The sequence below is a fragment of the Odocoileus virginianus genome, chromosome 12 (assembly GCF_023699985.2).
Source record: "Odocoileus virginianus isolate 20LAN1187 ecotype Illinois chromosome 12, Ovbor_1.2, whole genome shotgun sequence".
Classification (NCBI taxonomy): domain Eukaryota; kingdom Metazoa; phylum Chordata; class Mammalia; order Artiodactyla; family Cervidae; genus Odocoileus; species Odocoileus virginianus.
In genome coordinates, this window is record NC_069685.1 from 57,256,700 (window position 1) to 57,280,892 (window position 24,193).

The window sequence follows — 24,193 nt, forward strand, 5'->3', positions numbered from 1 at the left end:
CTTCTCTCGCCATTAGCTTCAATCATTTGCAGATGCAGTGCCCCAGTCATTGCCCCATGTTCCTGTGGGGTGGGTGCAGGACTCATTGAGAACCACTGGTTTGAACCACAGTGGCCTGGCTCCCCTGTAAAACTCTTGCCCTCCCATACGCTAAGCCCAGTGCTCTATCCAGAGTCAAAGGAAGGCTTGCTCATGCCTTGCCCACTTGGTCTGATGAGCTGACCTTGATGCCATCTCAAACCACCATCAGTTACAGGATCAAGCTGGGTCTTAGGAGCCCAGGAGGCAGGATCCGCCCCTGCCAGGGGCTCTTGGAATAAGTCTGGGCAAGACCCTTATCTCTTTTGCATGTGGGAACACACACCTGTCACAGGCATCAAATGGGAGCTGGATGGTTTAACAGATGGGAAGGACCTTTGGAGGGTTGAAAGCTCTCTCTCAAGTGGAGTCATTATGATTATTATTATATGCTGAGGGTTAAATCAGGTTATGTATTGACCTCACTGCCCAGAGCTGTTTTCTCCCAGGGAAAAAGGGAACTGTGTAGAGGTGGGGAATTTAGCAATTGAGTAGGGAGAAAGACTTACTTCTTAATTCTTTTTTTTTTTTTTTTTTCTTGTAGCTGCCCTGTGTAGCTGGTGGGATCTTAGTTCCCCAACCAGGGATCAAACCTGAGCCCGTGGTAGTGAAAGTGCTGAGTCTTAACCCCTGGGCTGCCAGACTATTTCTAATTCAATCTGTTTACTCATTATGGGTCTATTGAAAATTTCTCTTTCTTCTTGGGTCAATTTTAATAATTTGTCTTTTTATTTTTTATTTTTTTATAATTTGTCTTTTTAGACCTGAGTGTTCACTGGAAGGACTGATGTTGAACCTGCAACTCCAAAACTTTGGCCACCTGATGCGAAGAGCTGACTCATTGGAAAAGACCCTAATGCTGGGAAAGATTGAAGGTGGGAGGAGAAGGGGAAAACAGAGGATGAGATGGTTGGATGGCATCACCAACTCAATGGAGATGAGTTTGGGTAAACTCAGGGAGTTGGTGATGGACAGGGTGAAGGAGCCTTTGGGGCCTAGAAAAGAGAACAGCAGTCTCACAGGCCCCTTGCCGGATCATCGAACTTCGGAGAAAATAAGCATAACTTTAGTTCCACCCTGATGCTCCAGGCTGGTTGCATCTATCTGGGACTTGTCACCCCCTGTCCGGAAACCTGCCACCCCCTACACCCGCCCAGAAGACTGATCACTTCCTGCCCAACTACAAATGTCATCTCAACAAAAGAATACTCAAAATAACCTGCCTGACTGACGTTTCCCTTATCGCTTCCGCAAACCTCCCTATAAGTATGAAGCCTCCCTGATTCCTCTCAGCTCTCAGCCTGGTGGTTAGGCCAACTGTAGCCCCTCGTTGCCTAAATAAAAGTAACCTACTTCTGTTGAGCTCATCTTTCCTTTTCTGCCTCGCCGGAACTGTACCTTACATTCTTGGTGCCGAAACCCGGAGGGGGCGAGGCACGCGTCTCACTCGCTCACTCTCCCTCCCTCTCATTGTTTTCCCCTAAACAACACCCCCCCCCCAGCCCCCCGAGTCTGGGAGCACAAACTTGTCCTCCATCCTCCAAGCTCACTTTTCTGCCAGGGCTCTTAAGTTCCCCTCAGGGACACCTAGTGGCTCCGTGAGCAGTGCAAGCCTTGAGCTAAGGCTTTACTGATGCTTTGCGTACCCCCAGGCCTCGGCTTTACCCCCTTTTCTCTCTCTCTCTCTCTGACGACTTTCAGAATAGGGACCTCTTGCCATTCGACCGCTCTATATGCTACACTCCACTCAAGCCGGCCCCAAGATTAAGGTAAAATCCGATCTGGACGGAGTTCTAGAGGCGCCCTAGAGCTCAGTCCTCTCCGGGTCCCAGGCACCCCCGGCCCAGGGCCACTCTGTAGGCGATGGTGGGGGACGCTCCACCTCGACACAGAGCTCTCTTCTCATAACTCCTATTGCGACTATGGGTGATGACTTGAGTTCCCAATAGGAGCCTCTGCTTGCCTTTCAATTATGAGGTCTGGCCAATCTGTCCCAAAAGATTCCCCTCTAGCCTGTGTTCTCAAAAATCTCAAACCACTCTCACTCACTGAACTCAAAGCTAACCGTTTAAAGCAACTCTGTACACAGATTTCGCCTCAATACCAATTAGACAATCAAGATTGCTGGCCTGAGGTCAGCACATTTGACTTTAACATTCTCCAAAATCTCACTGACTTCCTCAAACGGAATGGCAAGTGGTCAGAGATCCTCTATGCCCAAGACTTTTGGGCCCTTCGGAGCAGGCCCTCCCTATACCAGGCCTGCTCCACCCACGAGGTCCTTCTATGCACCTTGCCTCCCAAGCAAAAGGGCTCTTCTTCCTCAACTAACTGCAGACTGTGACCTTCCTCACCCTCAGAGTTCAACCCCGTGGACAAGCCCCCTCCCTACCCACCACCCCGCCGCCCCTCTCCTTCCCCTTCATCCAACTCACCTACTGGCCCCAAAACCTCTCCTGACTCCCCCTTGGCCCCGCTATCCCATCTCCCCGACGCTCCTTCCCCACTTCCCTCCCCCTCTGCCACACGGTCACCTACCCAAGCACATGTTTCCCCTGAGAGAGGTGGCAGGACGAGAGGGCCCCACCCGAGTCCATGTGCCATTTTCATTGTCAGATGTGAGCCAGATGGAAGAAAAGTTGGGGTCATTTTCTGAAAATCCTACCAGATACAGAAAAGAATTCCTGAGACTCTCCCAGGCCTATAACCTCACATGGAGTGACGTATATTATATCCTAAACACCACTCTCACTCCAGATGAAAAAGACCATATCTGGCAAGCGGCAAAAGCCCATGCTGATCATTTACGTAACCAAGACTGAGACAGCCCAGTTGCTGATGAGGCGGTGCCTCAGTTAGATCCCCACTGAACTTACCACCCGGGTGACCCAGGTATCAGGAGACTCAATCATATGATCACCTTCATTCTGGAAGGAATGCAGAAAAAGACTCATATCCATGTCAATTATGATAAAGTCAGAGAAATTACCCAAGGGGCAGACGAAAATCCAGCCTTATTCTTGGCACGCCTCACAGAGGCAGTCCAGAAGTATACCAGCCTAGATATCACTACTCCTGCTGGGTTACTCTACCTTCAAGTCCAGTTCATCAGCCAGTGTGCCCCTGATATCAGACACAAGCTTCGGCAACTAGAAAAGGGCCCTGAGAATCTCCCAAAGAGACCTTCTAGAAGTAGCCTTTCAGTAGGTGTTCAGTAATAGAGAGGAGGAGGCTAAGAGAGAAAACGAACATGAGAGAAAAGCTAAATATGCCTTTTTGGCAGCAGCAATTAAGGAAAGAGATCAGCCTGGCCCAAGTCATCCAGAATGGGGCTTAAGACTCCCCCCGGACCGTGCTTCTGATGCAACCAGTCAGGACACTGGGCAAAGGCATGTCCAAACCCGCGGCCCTCCCCAAAAGCATGCCCAACCTGTGGAAATGGGGACACTGGGAGATGGACTGTTCCCAGGGATGCCCTGGCGCCCTCCCAGACCTGGAGAGTGGAATGTCCACAGGGACGCCCTGGCGCATCTGAGGAGATCCCCACTTCTCCCCAAAACCCCAGCCCAACTCTACGAGAGTTGTTCCAATGACGGGGCCTGGGTTCCAGCCCCCCAGCCCTTGTCCTAAACACGAGCTCGGAACTTACGGTAGACATGGTAGTGGCCGAAAAAAAATCTCTTTTATAGTAGACACAGGAGCCACTTTCTCTCTCTTAACTTCCTACTCTGGCCCAACTCAAGACTCAGAATTCACAATCAAGGGGGTCTCTGGAGTTCCCCTAAGGCCAAAAATCAGTCCTCCATTACTCTGTCAATTTGGAAAAGCGACCCTTATACACTCATTCCTCATAATGCCTCAGTGACCAATGGCACTCCTAGGGAGAGATTTGTTATCCAAATTGGGGGTCTTTATTACCATACCCCACCTCGATACAGTCTCTATATTCTGCATGCAGATGGCACCTAGACAGTCCCTATCCCTCTCCCCTGACCTTCCCTTGGATCTACCCACCGTAGACCCCCAAGTCTGGGACACTGATCACCCATCCATAGCCAAACATCATCCCCCAGTCCACATTATCCTAAAAGACCCCTCGACTATAATCACCCAACAACAGTACTCTCTCATCCCGGAGGCCCACAAAGGACTTAAGCCTATCATAGACCATCTTCTTCAAGCCTCTATCCTAATTCCTACCCATTCACCACACAACACCCCTAATCTGGCAGTAAAGAAGGGACCAAACTCTTGGAAACGGGTCCAGGACCTGAGAAAAATCAATGAGGCCATTATGCCAATATTCCCAGTAGTCCCTAACCCTTATACCCTTCTGTCTACCATACCCCCGACTGCAACCCACTTCACAGTATTAGATCTCAAAGATGCTTTTTTCACCATCCCCCTCCACCCCTCTCCCAATCCCTTTTCGCCTTCACCTGGCAAGACCCCGAGACTCACGTGTCCCAACAGCTAACATGGACAGTTCTCCCCCAGGGGTTCAGAGACAGTCCCCACTTTTTGGACAGCTTTTACAAAAGGACCTACAGACACTCGACCTGGCCCCGAGTCATCTCCTCCAATACATCTATGTATTGGATGTACGTATAGGTATTGCCCAAGAGGTGGCCTCCCTGCATACAGGCCATGGCTGCTGTCGCAGCCCTCCTACCCAAAGCAAATAAACTCTCTAGACATGCCCCTTTAACAGTCTGTTCTCCACACACCTTCCGAGACTTGCTATAACATCGGGCTTTCCTCTCCCTCCCCCCTTCCAGGATACAGGTCCTACATGCCTTTCTTCTCGACCCTCAGCTCTCATTCCCCCCCTGCTCTCCCCTTAACCCCACCAGCTTATTACCTATGTCCTCTACAACAGACTCCCTCTTACATAGCTGCAGCCTAACAGTAGATCTTACACAAAACCCCTTCCAACATCTAACAGATCAGCCCATCCTAGACCCAGACACCCCACACTGGTTCATTGATGGTAGCTCTCAAAAATCCCCACCCTTTGCAGCAGGATATGCCATCATCCAGGGACACCTTTGTCACAATCATGGAACCCAGACAATTGAAGCTTCACCGCTGCCACCTCACACCACTCTCAACAGGCAGAACTGATAGCTCTCACCAGAGCTTTAACTCTAGCTAAAAATCTAAGGGTTAACATCCACACAGACTCCAAATATGCCTATAACATACTTCATTCAAACGTCCTAATATGGAGAGAAAGAGGTTTCCTAACCCAAAGGGGATCCCCCATTATTAATTCAGACCTGATCCACAAACTTCTAGAGGCAGCACTCTTACCAAACAAAGCCACTGTCCTCCACTGTAGGGGACCTCGTCCTCCACTGTAGGGGACATCGAAAGGGAAGTCTCATATCAGCCTACAACAATGCCACAGACCGGAAGGCAAAGGAGATAGCCCTGTCCCATGCTTCCCTCCAGTCCCGTCATCTTATCTTTGACTCCACCTGACCCTCCCACCACCAGAGAAATCCTCTCTTATCTACACTCACCTTTTCATCCCTCATCCAAGACACTCCAACAGTTCCTGGGTAACCACTTCCCCATATCCAATGCTGACCAACAATATTTAGATAACCTCACCCGCTCGTGTCAAACATGTCAACGTACTAACCCCAATTCCAACCTTAACCCGCCATCCTTTCCAACCCATCAAATGCGAGGCAGCCTCCCAGCACAGGATTGGCAGATAGACTTTACTCATGTGCCCCGAGTCTGGAAAGTCAGATGCCTTCTAGTCCTTGTGGACACCTTTTCGGGATGGGTAGAAGCATTTCCCACTTCAAACAAAAGAGTCCACACCGTGTCCCACATCCTCCTCACAGAAATTATCCCCAGGTTTGGCCTGCCTGCATCCCTACAGTCTGAAAATGGCCCGGAATTTACATCCAAGGTCACCCAACAACTTGTCCAATTCTTACAGATACCCTGGAAATTTCACATTCCATACCGTCCCCAGTCCTCAGGAAAGGTAGAAAGGATGAATAGAATAATCAAAGAAACCCTTACCAAACTAACCCTCGAGGTATGTCTGGACTGAACTAAACTTTTACCAATGGTTCTCCTCAGAATACGGGCTTTGCCCAGAAAGCCCCTGGGCCTGAGCCCCTTGGAGGTGATGTGTGGAAGGCCCAGGCTCCCTCCTGGACCCCCGCTGAACCTCCTCCCATACCAAGCTTCCTACACTCCCCTCTGCTGGTGGAACTCCGCGATGCCCTCTGGAGATACGGAAACCACAACTTGCCTGCCCCTGACCCCCAAGCCTCCCTGACCCCTTTACAAACTGGGCACATGGTTGATCTGTCTGATAGTCCCCAGGGTGACCTAACCCCAAAGCGGCAGGGACCATTCAAAGTCATCCTCCTTACCCCAACTGCAGCTAAACTTGAGAAGGTCACTTCCCGGGTACACTTCTCTCGCCTAAAACAGGTCACCTCCAATCCTGCGCCGCCCTCCTTAAATGACACCTATCAGGTGTCCCTCACAGCACCCACCTCCTTAAAATTCACCCGGCGACAACCCCTGTCACCATCGGAGAGGACACAGAATGACCTGGACTCTCTTCAACCTACAACTGTTCCTGACCCAACTACTCCAAGACCTCTGGACCAGCACCCCAACAGGAACCTCCTTCAAAGACCTGACTACACTGGTGTCTCAACTGTGGCTCCGGGGAACCTTCTCCAACCTGACTCCACACGAAATTAATTTCTTTACTCTCATTCTCTACATCACTCTACATCCTAATGAGCACTGTTCCTCCTCAGATTCAAACAACTTGGGGCCTTCTGCCCCTCGCCCTGACTGGCCTCTCCCTGTCTCTCTAACTATAAGTGCACTCCTAATCTTAATCCTTGCTATAGGCCTAGTAACTGTCTCCCCTCAGGACTGGCCACCTATCCTTCGTCTTTCCATGGGTATCGCCTACATTGCTAGCTGGGTTCCGCTCCTAGGGCGCTATTTCCTCTGCACTGCCTAACTAACAGCCCATGACTCCCCTGCTCCTTATCCTTGCTGCACTGCCCAGCCTCCTGGCTACTCCCTGCCCCCGCTCAGACATTTATTCCCACGTACATTCCTCATGTTATAACACAGCTCCAAAACCATGCACCATGAACCTCGGGGGCGGGAAGTCCAAATCCCTACTCACTGTCAAAGTTCAAAAGAGAGGGAGTTTCCTGAGTACCTGCCATAAGCCAAATGGAAGAAACATATGTTTCTATCCCATTACCCACTGGGGGTACACAGACGGGGCTGGGGTACTAGATCAAAATCGGGAAAAGAAACAAGAACAAGTCATAAAGAACATAATTTCCCAGTTGCCTAGACCTCCTTTCCCAATTACGGCCTCTCCTAAAACCTCCCTCTGGCAACCAACACCTTACCCGCCTTCTCAACTCTTCCTTCCAATTCTTCCAGTATGCACAGCACCCATCCCAGTGTTGGAGATGCATGTCACTGTCTCCCTCACCACACAGAGCCATTCCCTGACCCTCAACCTGGCTGTCACAGGGCAACTGTACTTCCCCTTCCCAACAGAAAACTACACAACTCATGGGCCAGTCTCTGACAATGTCCTACTCTCAGCCTCTTCAAACCTAACCTGTATTGACTACTCTAGTCCCAACTACACTGGTCTTACAAACTCCACTCCCTCCTTCTGTTCCACTTGGGTTCTCTGGAACAGCACAAATAATTGCACCAATCCAGGAATCTTCATTCTCTGTGGGACCTATGCATTTTCATGCCTCCCCTTAGACCCCCCTGGACCCTGCATCTTGGTCTTCCTGACCCCAGGCCTAACATTCCTCGAAGAGGGAGAGATAGAACAAATAGTCTACCCCCAAGGGAAACTTTCCCACAGAAAAAGACAGGCTGTCATAGCCGCCCCCCCCCCCCCCCCCGCCCCGTGATTGGGACTGGCATAGCAGCAGCCCTAGGTGCCGGGATGGGGGGCATCTCGCCCTCTGCCCGTTTCTACCACATGCTGTCCCAGGAACTTAATGAGGGCATGGAGCGGGTAGTGGAGTCCTTCGTTTCAATCCAAAGACAAAAGAGGCGAGCCCTGGACCTTCTCACTGCAGAAAACGGAGGGACCTGCCTTTTCCCGAAAGGACTGCTGCCACTTTGTTAATGAGATGGGCATAGTCCAGCGCAGAGTCAAAGAACTTAGAGACAGAATGAATGCCGCAGAAATGAGTTTCAAAACCTTTACCCTCCCCAAAACCTGTTCCAACAGATCCTCACTTGGTTGCTCCCTTTCCTGGGACCATTGGTACTTATCATTCTATTTCTCTTATTTGGACCCTGTCTCTTCAATCTCTTTCAAAGGTTTCTCCAAGAACGGATTCGGGCCATCTCTCGAGATCAGGTCAAGACCGTCCTTCTTCTTGAGAGCCTCACCTCAAGCTCAGAAAAAAGAGACCGTGAGCCCTAAGACGATCCTCCATTCGAGACCCAAAACCGTCGCCCCTATCCAGCAGGAAGTAGCCAGAGAGATACGGTGCCCTTTTCCCCATTTTTTTTTATGATTTCAGGGTCTGGAATGAAGGAGTCTTTTGGGCCTAGAAAAGAGAACAGCAGTCTCAAAGGCCCCTTGCCGAATCATCTAACTTCGGAGAAGACAAAGCATAACTTTAGTTCCACCCTGATGCTCCAGGCCGGTTGCATCTATCTGGGACTTAACCTACCACCCCCTATACCTGCCCAGAAGACTTGTCACCCCCTGCCCAACTACAAATGTCATCTCAACAAAAGAATACTCAAAGTATTCCACCTGATTGATATTTCCCTTATCGCCTCCACAAATCTTCTTGTCAACCCCTGCCCAACTACAAATGTCATCTCAACAAAAGAATATTCAAAATATTCTGCCTGATTGATGTTTCCCTTATCGCTTCCACAAACCTTCCTATAAGTATATAGCCTCCCTGATCCTTCTTGGCTCAGCCTGGTTGTTAGGCCAGCTGTCGCCCCTCCTTGCCTAAATAAAGGTAACATACTTCTGTTGAGATCGTCTTTCCTTTTCTGCCTCACCGGAACTGTACCTTACACAGGGAGGCCTGGAGTGCTGCAGTTCATGGGGTCGAAAAGAGTCAGACAACTGAGCGACTGAACTGAACTGAGGAATTCATTCATTTTATGTAAGTTGTCTTTTTTTTTGGCATGAAGTTTTTCATCATTTTCCTTATAATTCTTTAAGTTTCTGCAGTTTTGATTTTGGCAATTTGTGCCTTTTATTTTCTTGGTCAGTCCAGCTATATCTTCCTGGTGTATTAGCCTTCCTATCAATATCAAATGGTCCCTCTTTGTTCTAGTAATATTTTCTTTTTGCCTTAAAGGCAATTTTGTCTGATAGTAGTTTAGCCTTTCCAGCTTTCTTATGGCTACTACTTCCATGGAGTCCAATTTTTTTAATCTTCTATGTCTTTTAATCTAAGATGAATTTCTTGTAGGCAGAATGTATTTGTCTCACTTATTTATTCACTTATTTTAAAGCAGTTCTTTCTCTTTTCTTTTTTTTGACTGTGCCACACAGCTTATTTCCCTGACCAGGGATTGAACCTGCACCTTTGGCAGTGAAAGCACTGAGTGCTAACCACTGGACTGCCAGTCTCAGTTTTTATTTTATTTTATTTTGTTTTCCAGGCTCATTTTTAAAATCTAGTCTAGCAATCTCTATTTTGATTGGAGTGGTTTTTTTAAATTTAATAATTTACATTAAATTATTCATATAGTTGGATTTACATCTGATGTTTTACTATTTTTGATTTATTTCATCTCATGCCTTTTATTTTTTGTCCCCATGCTATTTACTGAATGCTTTTTATTTTGTTAAATGTTTTTAGTCCATTCTTTTGATTATTCCATTGATTTTTAAAATATTTTTTGAGGTTTTTTTTTTTTTAGTGGTTGATTTAGGGATTATAATGTACACCTTAATTTATCATAATTTATTCTGGGATACTAAATATTTTCTATTTGATGAGTCATTGTTATCTTGTCTTCTTTCAATTATTTAAACATGGTTTCCTTAGTTCTTTGATGGTATTTATAACAGGTTCTTTGAAGTCTTTGTCTGCTGAAACCAACATCTGGGGATACATAGAGACTTTCTGTTGACTGCTTTTTTCCCCTGAGTATGTTTACACACATCTCACAATTTTTATTGAACACTGGAAATCTTAGACAGAAGAATTTTTTTTGGTAGCAACACAGTATTTTTTTCTTCCTAATGATTGCTGTTTTTGTTTTGCTTGGACAGTTGGTAATTTACTTCCTGGACTAAATCTGTCAAGTCAGTCTCCTCCACGGTGTGCAGCTACTGATATCTCTGCTTAGTTTTTTAAAAAAATATTTTTATTTTAAAACGTGGCTTCCTAGGGGTCACCTATGTGTCCACATAGTTGAATATTCAGCCAAACATCAGTCAAGGGTTGTGCTCAAACTTTGAACCAGTAAGGCTCCTATTCTTGGATGGCAAGTACTATATACACTCAGTACACCTGTCTACACAGGCTTCTACAGCCAAGGATGTCTAAGTCGCTGGGGCCCAAGCAGGTCTCTGCTGCACATGCGCATAACCTCTAGTCAGTCAAGGTAAGACAGAGAGCTCATCAGGTTCCTCATGGATGCCCCATTCCCTGTAACTCTGAGCCTTCGGTCCACTGTTGGCGCCGAATAGAACCACAACCTTGGACTGCTACACCCGCCGGCGTTCCCTGGTCTTATCCCACCAAGACTGCTACTTTAGCCAACAGTCCTCCAAGTCAAGTGAGCCCCATCAGACAGCGACAGTGAAGCGCTTGGTTTTCAGGGGACTACCCGCCCTGGTTGAACTATTAAACGAGATAGAACTGAGTATGGGGAAATCAGAGAAGTCTCAGGTAAGTACAGAACGAACCTGAAGTTCGGTGGTTTTATTAATAAAAGCTCTCAGTTTGTTGTATGCCTTTGGCTGATTTTCAGAGTGCTAATTTAGCAATAGATGGTTTTGTCTAGCTTTATAGTTGGTTTGAAAAATTATTATTGTGTTAAAATATACATAACCTCAGAGGTAAAGAATCCACCTTCAGTGCAGAAGACCAGGTTGGAATCCTGGGTTGGGAAGATCCCCTAGAGGAGGGAATGTCAATCCACTCAGGTATTCTTGCCTGGAAAATCTTATGGACAGAGGAGCCTGGCGGGCTACTGTCCAAGGGTTTGCGGAGTCAAGACACAACTGAAGCGACTGATTTCGGTTGAAGCAACTGAGCGCGCATGCAGGCAACATAAAGTTTACCACTGGAACCATTTTAAATTCAGTGGCAGTAAATTGTTGCATTCATATCTATATGCAGCCATCACCACCATCTGCCTTCCAGAACTTTTTCATCATCCCAAATTGAAACTCTGTACCTATTAAGTAATAACTGCTCCTGTCCCACTACCCCAGCCCCTGGCGACCATTATTCTACTTTGTTTTAGTCAATACTTGCAACAAACCCTTCGTCTTGAGTATGTAAATGAAATTATATTTTTAAGAACAGGGATGGAAGTTAAGGTCTAAAGTTATTATAGCACAAAAGGCCAACATTGGTACAAAGGTACATAATTTAAACATTCACTTTCATTGCATGCTCACCTTGGGATGTATAAGCTGTTGATGGAATGGTAGGGGGCTTGTAAAACTACTCTCTCACCCCTAGCACCTATGTGTGACTTGAAAGTAGTTTAACTCTGGTGTGATTCCACTTGGCTAGTATCATCCGCGTTTTACGGATGAGGAGGTGAGCCGTGAAGTGGACAAGAGGAGGGGCAGAGTAGAGGCAGAGACACCAAAGAGGATGCCCAGTCGTCTTTACAGAAGGCCGAGAGGGAGGTCCAGACTGAGGAAGGGGCTGGAGATCAGGCTCCTGAGTTGGGGACTCGCTCGCGGTGGGGGCGGGGGGGCGCTGCTGATTCCTCAGAGAGTCAAAAGATATAGGGCTAGACCCCATTCAACATCTCCCCATCATCTCCAGCCCTTCCCCGCATGATCACTCACTTGCTCGGTGGTCTTTAGGTTTTTCTATCGTTGATTACCACAGCTGTACCTGCGTTGCTAGGTTACCCATCAATCTCAGAAGGCGGGACTTGGTGTCTGATTAACTTTCTTTTTCACCATTCGATTCCTTATTCTCCTCGGTTTGGTCCGCCTCCTGAGAACTGGCCAATCAGAAATACGGTGTGTGTAACTCTCCACCAATTGGAAGAGCCGGGCCTCCCTCAGGGTTAAGCCGAACGAGTAAGGCGGGGAGAATGGGAAGGCAGGGCGGGCAGGGAGGCTTGCATTAACTGGGGAAGGACGTAAGAGCTGGCCAATCAGAGGTCATCATGACGGCCGAGGTAGCCAATGGGGCGCGGCGAAGGGGGGAATGGGGCGGTGCCGGCCAGACGGAGGGGACAGTAGGCGGTGGATGGGAGAGCTGGCGCAGCTGCCGTGGTGGCAGCGGCTGAGGTGGCGGTTTCTGCGGCGGCTGCTGAAGCTGCAACAGCTCCAAGCTCGGGGCTTTGGCGGCTGCGCCGGCGGGCTGTGCTGGCTGTGCGGACCCCGGCGGTCGGTCCGGGTTGCTGGGGCGGCGCGTGTAAGAATTCGAGGCGTGTGAGGGATGGCCAGCGGAGAGGGCAGGGGTCAAGGGGCAGGGGGCTCGGAGTGAAAGGTTGCGACTGGGCGTTTGGGTGTGGGAAGCGGGCAGGTCGGGCCAAGAGGGGCTGCGGGGTTCATTGCTGCGCTTCTCTCCCTCCAGTCCTGGTCGGCGCGCGGGGCGGGGGGGCGGCAGTGTGGGGACCGACCGAGGAAGCCCGGGGCCGGGAGAGGGGGCTCAAAGTCGAACACGTGGAGTAGATCCCGCACGCCTCTTCGCTTCTCCTTTTCTCTCAAATGCTCATCTCCCTGGCGCCCTCAGGCCACCCCCCCTGCAAGAGACTCTTGCCTGATCAGTCTGCCCGACTGGACAGCGGGACGGCCTGCCGGCTTTCCCTGGGACCTTTCCCTAGGGGTGACCCTTCCATTCTGGGTCCTCTCTAGAGGGAGAAGCACTGTGACCTTAAGTAAGTCCCTTCTCTTCTCTGAGCCTCAGTTTTCCCTCTCTAAAATTATGGGTTTGAATTCAGATGAGGAGACTGGTCTGGGAAGAGAGGAAGGGTAATGGTTATCAGGGAGTGTCAGACTGCCTGGGTTGAAATCTGGGCTCTATTACTTCCCTGCGGTCTACTTACCAGAGGTAGGTTAATTTAACCCCTCTAAACCTCACTTTCCTCATCTGTGAAGGGGGGACATCAGCTAAGTAAATTTTCCTAACAGCAACACTATTTACATTTTGAGCCACATATGTCTCTGTTGTGATCACCCCCGCTGAGAGCCACAAAACTAAGGCATGCATTACAAGCAAACAGTCATATATTATACAGCTAAAATAAAAGCCAGTAGCTACTATAATAGCAATGATACAATTTTAAAAAGCTCTTCTTGATGAGTTGAAAAAGTTAATAGTCTCTCCAGCCTACAAAATAAATACTGGCTGGGACAAGATGTTAATAATTGTCAGGGCTGAGTGATCAATACAAGGAAGTTCATTTACATATTCTCTCTACATTTGAGTATATTTGAAAGTATCTGTGATGAAAAGTTAAACCAGAAAGAAAAAAAAAAAGACATAAAATGCTTTAAGACAGCCAAATGGTAGCATCTCATTTGGAATTTCCTTTTCTGTTTTCCCACTACTGAGATTTAAAAGTAAAATGAATCCCTAGATCTGGAGGAAACTTAAAAAAAAATCTCACAGGAAGTTTGCTGAGCAGAGCGCTGCAGGCTTAGCAGCAAAGAATAGTGCTCACTTTAAACTGCCTACTTTTTAAGAAGCTATTGATGCACAGGGCCCCGCCTTAAATGGTCGTGGAGGTTTCTGAAGGAGGTAAATTGCTGGGTTGCCTTTCAGTGGGTTGGTTTGGAGGAAAACTTGATTGAGACCAGAACACTGCAGTTTGAGGAAGGAACCTGCTGCTGTTTTCAAGTTCAAAGGTCTGCTGTTAGATCTGCTGAGTGCTTGCATTTCTTTTGGTCCTCCTCAGCGGAAACGGGAATGTGTATAAATAGGAACTGTAAAAGGCTAGTTCTGACGGTTTTGAAATGGAAGTTCCAAATAAGCATTTCACTTAAAAAAATATTCTAGTCTCTTCCCTTTCCTCCCCAAATACCTAAATCTAGGAGAGCAGTGCCTCTGTTAGAATGATATGGGTACGTTTAGATGACCTGGCACACTATTTATAGGTTATTGGAGCTAAGTGCTGCCTAAATGCCAGGGCTGGACTTGAAAGAATTGTAGCATGGTGGCTGGGAGCACAGGTCTGGAGTCAGATTATGTAGTTCAAAGCTTGACTTTCCTGCTGTGGGATCTTGGACAAGTTACTTAACCTCTCTGAGCCTTAAGTCTCCCCTTCTGTAAAGCGGGACAATAATGCTACTTACTATTATTGAGTTTCAATCAACTTTATGTAAAAATTGCTAGAAGAGCCCCAGTATATAGTAAACACTCACTGAGTACTAATTACTATTATATGAACGGTCATATATGTAACGTACAGTTCCAGCGAGGCAGAAAGGAAAGACGACCTCAACAGAAGTAGGTTACCTTTATTTAGGCAAGGAGGGGCGACAGTTGGCCTAACAACCAGGCTGAGCGCCAAGAGGGATCAGGGAGGCTTCATACTTATAGGGAGGTTTGTGGAAGCGATAAGGGAAACGTCAATCAGGCGGAATATTTTGAGTATTCCTTTGTTCAGATGACATTTGTAGTTGGGCAGGGGGTGACAAGTCTTCTGGGCGGGTGTAGGGGGTGGTAGGTTTCCGGACAGGGGGTGACAAGTCCCAGATAGATGCAACCGGCCTGGAGCATCAGGGTGGAACTAAAGTTATGCTTTGTCTTCTCCGAAGTTAGATGATTCGGCAAGGGGCCTTTGAGACTGTTGTTCTCTTTTCTAGGCCCAAAAGACTCCTTCATTCCAGACCCTGAAATCATAAAAAAAATGGGGAAAAGGGCACCGTATCTCTCTGGCTACTTCCTGCTGGATAGGGGCGACGGTTTTGGGTCTGGAATGGAGGATCATCTTAGGGCTCACGGTCTCTTTTTTCTGAGCTTGAGGTGAGGCTCTTGAGAAGAAGTATGGTCTTGACCTGATCTCGAGAGATGGCCCGAATCCGTTCTTGGAGAAACCTTTGAAAGAGATTGAAGAGACAGGGTCCAAATAAGAGGAATAGAATGATAAGTACCAATGGTCCCAGGAAAGGGAGCAACCAAGTGAGGATCTGTTGGAACAGGTTTTGGGGAGGGTAAAGGTTTTGAAACTCATTTCTGCGGCATTCATTCTGTCTCTAAGTTCTTTGACTCTGCTCTGGACTATGCCCATCTCATTAACAAAGTGGCAGCAGTCCTCTCCTAGGAAAAGGCAGGTCCCTCCGTTTTCTGCAGTGAGAAGGTCCAGGGCTCGCCTCTTTTGTCTTTGGATTGAAACGAGGGACTCCACTACCCGCTCCATGCCCTCATTAAGTTCCTGGGACAGCATGTGGTAGAAACGGGCAGAGGGCAAGATGCCCCCCATCCCGGCGCCTAGGGCTGCTGCTATGCCAGTCCCAATCACAGGGCGGGGGGGGTGGGGCGGCTATGACAACCTGTCTTTTTCTGTGGGAAAGTTTCCCTTGGGGGTAGACTATTTGTTCTATCTCTTCTTCTTTGAGGAATGTTAGGCCCGGGGTCAGGAAGACCAAGATGCAGGGTCCAGGGGGGTCTAAGGGGAGGCATGAAAATGCATAGGTCCCACAGAGAATGAAGATTCCTGGATTGGTGCAATTATTTGTGCTGTTCCAGAGAACCCAAGTGGAACAGAAGGAGGGAGTGGAGTTTGTAAGACCAGTGTAGTTGGGACTAGAGTAGTCAATACAGGTTAGGTTTGAAGAGGCTGAGAGTAGGACATTGTCAGAGACTGGCCCATGAGTTGTGTAGTTTTCTGTTGGGAAGGGGAAGTACAGTTGCCCTGTGACAGCCAGGTTGAGGGTCAGGGAATGGCTCTGTGTGGTGAGGGAGACAGTGACATGCATCTCCAACACTGGGATGGGTGCTGTGCATACTGGAAGAATTGGAAGGAAGAGTTGAGAAGGCGGCTAAGGTGTTGGTTGCCAGAGGGAGGTTTTAGGAGAGGCCGTAATTGGGAAAGGAGGTCTAGGCGTTTATAAGGCTCAGGGGTCGCCTGTAACCGGGAAATTATGTTCTTTATGACTTGTTCTTGTTTCTTTTCCCGATTTTGATCTAGTACCCCAGCCCCGTCTGAGTACCCCCAGTGGGTAATGGGATAGAAACATATGTTTCTTCCATTTGGCTTATGGCAGGTACTCAGGAAACTCCCTCTCTTTTGAACTTTGACAGTGAGTAGGGATTTGGACTTCCCGCCCCCGAGGTTCATGGTGCATGGTTTTGGAGCTGTGTTATAACATGAGGAATGTACGTAGGAATAAATGTCTAAGCAGGGGCAGGGAGTAGCCAGGAGGCTGGGCAGTGCAGCAAGAATAAGGAGCAGGGGAGTCATGGGCTGTTAGTTAGGCAGTGCAGAGGAAATAGCGCCCTAGGGGCGGAACCCAGCTAGCAATGTAGGCGATACCCATGGAAAGACGGATAGGTGGCCAGTCCTGAGGGGAGACAGTTACTAGGCCTATAGCAAGGATTAAGATTAGGAGTGCACTTATAGTTAGAGAGACAGGGAGAGGCCAGTCAGGGCGAGGGCCAGAAGGCCCCAAGTTGTTTGAATCTGAGGAGGAACAGTGCTCATTAGGATGTAGAGTGATGTAGAGGATGAGAGTAAAGAAATTAATTTCGTGTGGAGTCAGGTTGGAGAAGGTTCCCCGGAGCCACAGTTGAGACACCAGTGTAGTCAGGTCTTTGAAGGAGGTTCCTGTTGGGGTGCTGGTCCAGAGGTCTTGGAGTAGTTGGGTCAGGAACAGTTGTAGGTTGAAGAGAGTCCAGGTCATTCTGTGTCCTCTCCGATGGTGACAGGGGTTGTCGCCGGGTGAATTTTAAGGAGGTGGGTGCTGTGAGGGACACCTGATAGGTGTCATTTAAGGAGGGCGGTGCAGGATTGGAGGTGACCTGTTTTAGGCGAGAGAGGTGTACCCGGGAAGTGACCTTCTCAAGTTTAGCTGCAGTTGGGGTAAGGAGGATGACTTTGAATGGTCCCTGCCGCTTTGGGGTTAGGTCACCCTGGGGACTATCAGACAGATCAACCATGTGCCCAGTTTGTAAAGGGGTCAGGGAGGCTTGGGGGTCAGGGGCAGGCAAGTTGTGGTTGCCGTATTTCCAGAGGGCATCGTGGAGTTGCCCCAGCAGAGGGGAGTGTAGGAAGCTTGGTATGGGAGGAGGTTCAGCGGGGGTCCAGGAGGGAGCATGGGCCTTCCCTACATCACCTCAAAGGGGCTCAGCCCCAGGGGCTTTCTGGGCAAAGCCCGTATTCTGAGGAGAACCATTGGCAAAAGTTTAGTCCAGCCCAGATGTACCTCGAGGGTTAGTTTGGTAAGGGTTTCTTTGATTATTCTATTCATCTTTTCTACCTTTCCTGAGGACTGGGGACGGTATGGAATGTGAAATTTCCAGGGTATCTGTAAGAATTGGACAAGTTGTTGGGTGACCTTGGATGTAAATTCCGGGCCATTATCAGACTGTAGGGATGCAGGCAGGCCAAACCTGGGGATAATTTCTGTGAGGAGGATGTGGGCCACGGTGTGGACTCTTTTGTTTGCAGTGGGAAATGCTTCTACCCATCCCGAAAAGGTGTCCACAAGGACTAGAAGGCATCTGACTCTCCAGACTCGGGGCACATTTGTAAAGTCTGTCTGCCAATCCTGTGCTGGGAGGCTGCCTCGCATTTGATGGGTTGGAAAGGATGGCGGGTTAAGGTTGGAATTGGGGTTAGTACGTTGACATGTTTGACAGGAGCGGGTGAGGTTATCTAAATATTGTTGGTCAGCATTGGATATGGGGAAGTGGTTAACCAGGAACTGTTGGAGTGTCTTGGATGAGGGATGAAAAAGTGAGTGTAGATAAGAGAGGATTTCTCTGGTGGTGGGAGGGTCGGGTGGAGTCAAAGATAAGATGACGGGACTGGAGGGAAGGATGGGACAGGGCTATCTCCTTTGCCTTCCGGTCTGTGGCATTGCTGTAGGCTGATATGAGACTTCCCTTTCGATGTCCCCTACAGTGGAGGACGGCGGCTTTGTTTGGTAAGAGTGCTGCCTCTAGAAGTTTGTGGATCAGGTCTGAATTAATAATGGGGGATCCCCTTTGGGTTAGGAAACCTCTTTCTCTCCATATTAGGACGTTTGAATGAAGTATGTTATAGGCATATTTGGAGTCTGTGTGGATGTTAACCCTTAGATTTTTAGCTAGAGTTAAAGCTCTGGTGAGAGCTATCAGTTCTGCCTGTTGAGAGGTGGTGTGAGGTGGCAGCGGTGAAGCTTCAATTGTCCGGGTTCCGTGATTGTGACAAAGGTGTCCCTGGATGATGGCATATCCTGCTGCAAAGGGTGGGGATTTTTGAGAGCTACCATCAATGAACCAGTGTGGGGTGTCTGGGTCTAGGATGGGCTGATCTGTTAGATGTTGGAAGGGGTTTTGGGTAAGATCTACTGTTAGGCTGCAGCTATGTAAGAGGGAGTCTGTTGTAGAGGACATGGGTAATAAGCTGGTGGGGTTAAGGGGAGAGCAGGGGGAGAATGAGAGCTGAGGGTCGAGAAGAAAGGCATGTAGGACCTGTATCCTGGAAGGGGGAAGGGAGAGGAGAGCCCGATGTGATAGCAAGTCTCGGAAGGTGTGTGGAGAACAGACTGTTAAAGGGGCATGTCTAGAGAGTTTATTTGCTTTGGGTAGGAGGGCTGCGACAGCAGCCATGGCCTGTATGCAGGGAGGCCACCTCTTGGGCAATACCTATACGTACATCCAATACGTAGATGTATTGGAGGAGATGACTCGGGGCCAGGTCGAGTGTCTGTAGGTCCTTTTGTAAAAGCTGTCCAAAAAGTGGGGACTGTCTCTGAACCCCTGGGGGAGAACTGTCCATGTTAGCTGTTGGGACACGTGATTGTCGGGGTCTTGCCAGGTGAAGGCGAAAAGGGATTGGGAGAGGGGTGGAGGGGGATGGTGAAAAAAGCATCTTTGAGATCTAATACTGTGAAGTGGGTTGCAGTCGGGGGTATGGTAGACAGAAGGGTATAAGGGTTAGGGACTACTGGGAATATTGGCATAATGGCCTCATTGATTTTTCTCAGGTCCTGGACCCGTTTCCAAGAGTTTGGTCCCTTCTTTACTGCCAGATTAGGGGTGTTGTGTGGTGAATGGGTAGGAATTAGGATAGAGGCTTGAAGAAGATGGTCTATGATAGGCTTAAGTCCTTTGTGGGCCTCCGGGGTGAGAGAGTACTGTTGTTGGGTGATTATAGTCGAGGGGTCTTTTAGGATAATGTGGACTGGGGGATGATGTTTGGCTATGGATGGGTGATCAGTGTCCCAGACTTGGGGGTCTACGGTGGGTAGATCCAAGGGAAGGTCAGGGGAGAGGGATAGGGACGTCTAGGTGCCATCTGCATGCAGAATATAGAGACTGTATCGAGGTGGGGTATGGTAATAAAGACCCCCAATTTGGATAACAAATCTCTCCCTAGGAGTGCCATTGGTCACTGAGGCATTATGAGGAATGAGTGTATAAGGGTCGCTTTTCCAAATTGACAGAGTAATGGAGGACTGATTTTTGGCCTTAGGGGAACTCCAGAGACCCCCTTGATTGTGAGTTCTGAGTCTTGAGTTGGGCCAGAGTAGGAAGTTAAGAGAGAGAAAGTGGCTCCAGTGTCTACTAGAAAAGAGATCTTTTTTCGGCCACTACCCTGTCTACCCTAAGTTCCGAGCTCGTGTTTAGGACAGGGGCTGGGGGGCTGGAACCCAGGCCCCGTCATTGGAACGACTCTCGTAGAGTTGGGCTGGGGTTTTGGGGAGAAGTGGGGATCTCCTCAGATGCGCCAGGGCGTCCCTGTGGACATTCCACTCTCCAGGTCTGGGAGGGCGCCAGGGCATCCCTGGGAACAGTCCATCTTCCAGTGTCCCCATTTCCACAGGTTGGGCATGCTTTTGTGGAGGGCCACGGGTTTGGACATGCCTTTGCCCAGTGTCCTGACTGGTTGCATCAGAAGCACGGTCCGGGGGGAGTCTTAAGCCCCATTCTGGATGACTTGGGCCAGGCTGATCTCTTTCCTTAATTGCTGCTGCCAAAAAGGCATATTTAGCTTTTCTCTCATGTTCGTTTTCTCTCTTAGCCTCCTCCTCTCTATTACTGAACACCTACTGAAAGGCTACTTCTAGAAGGTCTCTTTGGGAGGTTCTCAGGGCCCTTTTCTAGTTGTCGAAGCTTGTGTCTGATGTCAGGGGCACACTGGCTGATGAACTGAACTTGAAGGTAGAGTAACCCGGCAGGGGTAGTGATATCTAGGCTGGTATACTTCTGGACTGCCTCTGTGAGGCGTGCCAAGAATAAGGCTGGATTTTCGTCTGCCCCTTGGGTAATTTCTCTGACTTTATCATAATTGACATGGATATGAGTATTTTTCTGCATTCCTTCCAGAATGAAGGTGATCATATGATCGAGTCTCCTGATACCTGGGTCACCCAGGTGGTAAGTTCAGTGGGGATCTAACTGAGGCACCGCCTCATCAGCAACTGGGCTGTCTCAGTCTTGGTTACGTAAATGATCAGCATGGGCTTTTGCCGCTTGCCAGATATGGTCTTTTTCATCTGGAGTGAGAGTGGCATTTAGGATATAATATACATCACTCCATGTGAGGTTATAGACCTGGGAGAGTCTCAGGAATTCTTTTCTGTATCTGGTAGGATTTTCAGAAGATGATCCCAACTTTTCTTCTATCTGGCTCACATCTGACAATGAAAATGGCACATGGACTCGGGTGGGGCCCTCTGGTCCTGCCACCTCTCTCAGGGGAAACATGTTCTTGGGTATGTGACCTTGTGGCTGGTGGGGAAGGAAGTGGGGAGGGGGAGTCGGGGAGATGGGGTGGGGCTGAGAGGTAGTCAGGAGAGGTTTTGGGGCCAGTAGGTGAGTTGGATTAAGGGGAAGGAGAGGGGCGGCGGGGTGGCGGGTAGGGAGGGGGCTTGTCCGCGGGGTTGAACTCTGAGGGTGAGGAAGGTCACAGTCTGCGGTCAGTTGAGGAAGAAGAGCCCTTTTGCTTGGGAGGCAAGGTGCATAGAAGGACCTCGTGGGTGGAGCAGGCCTGGCATAGGGAGGGCCTGCTCCGAAGGGCCCAAAAGGCATGGGCATAGAGGATCTCTGACCACTTGCCATTCCGTTTGAGGAAGTCAGTGAGATTTTGGAGAATGTTAAAGTCAAATGTGCCGACCTCAGGCCAGCGATCTTGATTGTCTAATTGGTATTGAGGCGAAATCTGTGTACAAATCTGTTGCTTTAAGCGGTTAGCTTTGACTTCAGTGAGTGTGAGTGGTTTGAGATTTTGAGAACACAGGCCAGAGGGGAATCTTTTGGGACAGACTGGCCAGACCTCATAATTGAAAGGCAAGCAGAGGCTCCTATTGGGAACTCAAGTCATCACCCATAGTCGCAATAGGAGTTATGAGAAGAGAGCTCTGTGTCGAGGTGGAGCGTCCCCCACCTTCGCCTACAGAGTGGCCCTGGGCCGGGGGTGCCTGGGACCCGGAGAGGACTGAGCTCTAGGGCGCCTCTAGAACTCCGTCCAGATGGGATCTTACCTTAATCTTGGGGCCGGCTTGAGTGGAGTGTAGCATATAGAGCGGTCGAATGGCAAGAGGTCCCTATTCTGAAAGTCGTCAGAGAGAGAGAGAAAAGGGGGTAAAGCTGAGGCCTGGGGGTACGCAAAGCATCAGTAAAGCCTTAGCAGAAGGCTTGCACTGCTCACGGAGGCACTAGGTGTCCCTGAGGGGAACTTAAGAGCCCGGGCAGAAAAGTGAGCTTGGAGGATGGAGGATGTTTGTGCTCCCAGACTCGGGGGGGGGGGGGGGGGGGGGTTTGTTTAGGGGAAAACAATGAGAGGGAGGGAGAGTGAGCGAGTGAGACTCGTGCCTCGCCCCCTCCGGGTTTCGGCACCAAGAATGTAAGGTACAGTTCCGGCGAGGCAGAAAAGGAAAGATGAGCTCAACAGAAGTAAGTTACCTTTATTTAGGCAACGAGGGGCGACAGTTGGCCTAACCACCAGGCTGAGAGCTGAGAGGGATCAGGGAGGCTTCATACTTATAGGGAGGTTTGTGGAAGTGATAAGGGAAACAGGCGGGATATTTTGAGTATTCTTTTGTTGAGATGACATTTGTAGCTGGGCAGGGGGTGACAAGTCTTCTGGGCGGGTGTAGCGGGTGGTAAGTCCCAGATAGATGCAACAGGCCTGGAGCATCAGGGTGGAACTAAAGTTACGCTTTGTTTTCTCCGAAGTTAGATGATTCGGCAAGGGGCCTTTGAGACTATTGTTCTCTTTTCTAGGCCCAAAAGACTCCATACATATATATACATATAAAAGTATTTAATATCTTTATGAAACACACGAACAAGGGTTAAGAAGGGTGGAGATGGAACATATTAGCCATAATCTCAATCTGCAAACATAATTACGCTTAACTTTTTAGTATGTGTTCTTTTAAAGTTCCCGCCCCATCTGCCATATTTCAGTGCTATTATTGGCTCAGACAGTAAAGAATCTGCCTGCAGTGAGAGAGACCTGGGTTTGATTCCTGGATTGGGACAATCCCCTGGAAGAGGGCATGGCAACCCACTCCAGTATTGCCTAGAGAATCCCCATGAACAAAGGAGCCTGGCGGGCTACAGTCTATGGGGTCGCAAAGAGTTGGACGTGACTGAGCGACAAAGCACAGTACAGTGGCACATCCTGGGATACTCTTTTTTTTTTTTTTTACGATTATTAAGATACAATTTACATTACTGTAAGATCCACCATCTTAAAAGGTACCATTTTTAGTATACTTGTAAAGTTATGCAACCATCACCACCATCTGATTCCAGAACATTTTCATCAGTGGTTGTATTATGATAATTGTCTTTTTCTTTTTTTTAATTCCCCACACCCTAGAAGATGCCACTGATGGGGGAGTTTCTGAGAAGCACCTCGGGGCCAGTAGCTTTGACCGGGAGCTCAAAGGAGAGACTATTTAAAGCCTTGGACATCACCTCCTGAGGGCTGCAGAAGAGAAGAACATGGCCGTGAGTTTAGATGAGGACGTTTCCCTCATCCTGACCTTGGATGAGAGTGGCAGCACCTCACTGGCTCCCTCTGACGACCTGGGCCCGGATGATCTGCCCAGCAGAAGTAAGATGGTAGGGTGGGCTGGGGGAGGGGGAGAGTGCATCTTTTCTGTTTTGTTGTGGGCTTGGTGGTCTGATGGTAGATGCATGTACCTGAATGCCTGACTCCACGTTTGACCCCCAAGTTCTGACACATAAGCTAGTGGGAGACTAATTCTTTGGGGTCCTTATCCTGCACCCCCAGTTTAGGGATGTTCACCAGGACTAGCCTGCCAGGCTTCCCACAGCCCTGCCCCTCCCTTGCCACCTGCGGTACTCTGGTTCTCTTCGTGGATGCTTCGTGGAGACCTCAGGCAAACCTGCTCCTTGGCTAGCATCCCTGTCCCATTCCTTGTTAAAAAAAGAAACAGATTTCAACATCAGCCTCCGTCTGCCTGATCTTTGGCAGGAAAGTGGCGTTGACTGCTTCTCCCCGCTGGCATTCAGTCCCTGCACCGCCCAGGACAGCGTGGAGTGGAAGAGGGCAAGCATTTGTCATAATCCATTGATCAGAGGGTTTGGGGTTTCACTTTGTCTTCCTTTAAACCAAAGCCCAGAAGCACAAAGTGAACCCAAGAGAGGTGATGAGGTTTAAATTTTTTAGATTTTAAGTGTGTTTCTGGCGGGAATGAGAGGTCTTAAAAAGCCTTTCTTGTCCCAAAGGCATTTGTTTCATTTGCTCAGGCCTTGGGTCCAGG

General features: G+C 48.9%; 2 protein-coding genes across 7 annotated transcripts in view; one reads left to right on the forward strand and one right to left on the reverse strand.

Moving 5' to 3' along the window:
• IQCD (IQ motif containing D) overlaps nucleotides 1-12,549 on the reverse strand; it is a 35,024-nt gene extending 22,475 nt beyond the window's left edge. For 3 of the 4 annotated variants that reach the window (XM_070475345.1, XM_070475341.1, XM_070475343.1), the window contains exon 1: nucleotides 12,137-12,549. The gene's annotated coding sequence lies outside the window, so the exon portion shown is untranslated. The other variant, XM_070475344.1, reaches the window with a different exon arrangement.
• A 40-nt stretch (nucleotides 12,550-12,589) lies between these two features.
• TPCN1 (two pore segment channel 1) overlaps nucleotides 12,590-24,193 on the forward strand; it is a 70,684-nt gene continuing 59,080 nt past the window's right edge. The window contains exons 1-2 of one of the 3 annotated variants that reach the window (XM_070475336.1): nucleotides 12,590-12,716; nucleotides 23,284-23,520. In XM_070475336.1, coding sequence (XP_070331437.1) covers nucleotides 23,409-23,520 — 112 coding nt within the window. In that variant the 5' untranslated portion in view covers nucleotides 12,590-12,716; nucleotides 23,284-23,408. Of the gene's footprint in view, nucleotides 12,717-21,012; nucleotides 21,170-23,283; nucleotides 23,521-24,193 lie in introns of those variants that run through there. The other 2 variants (XM_070475337.1, XM_070475338.1) reach the window with 2 other exon arrangements.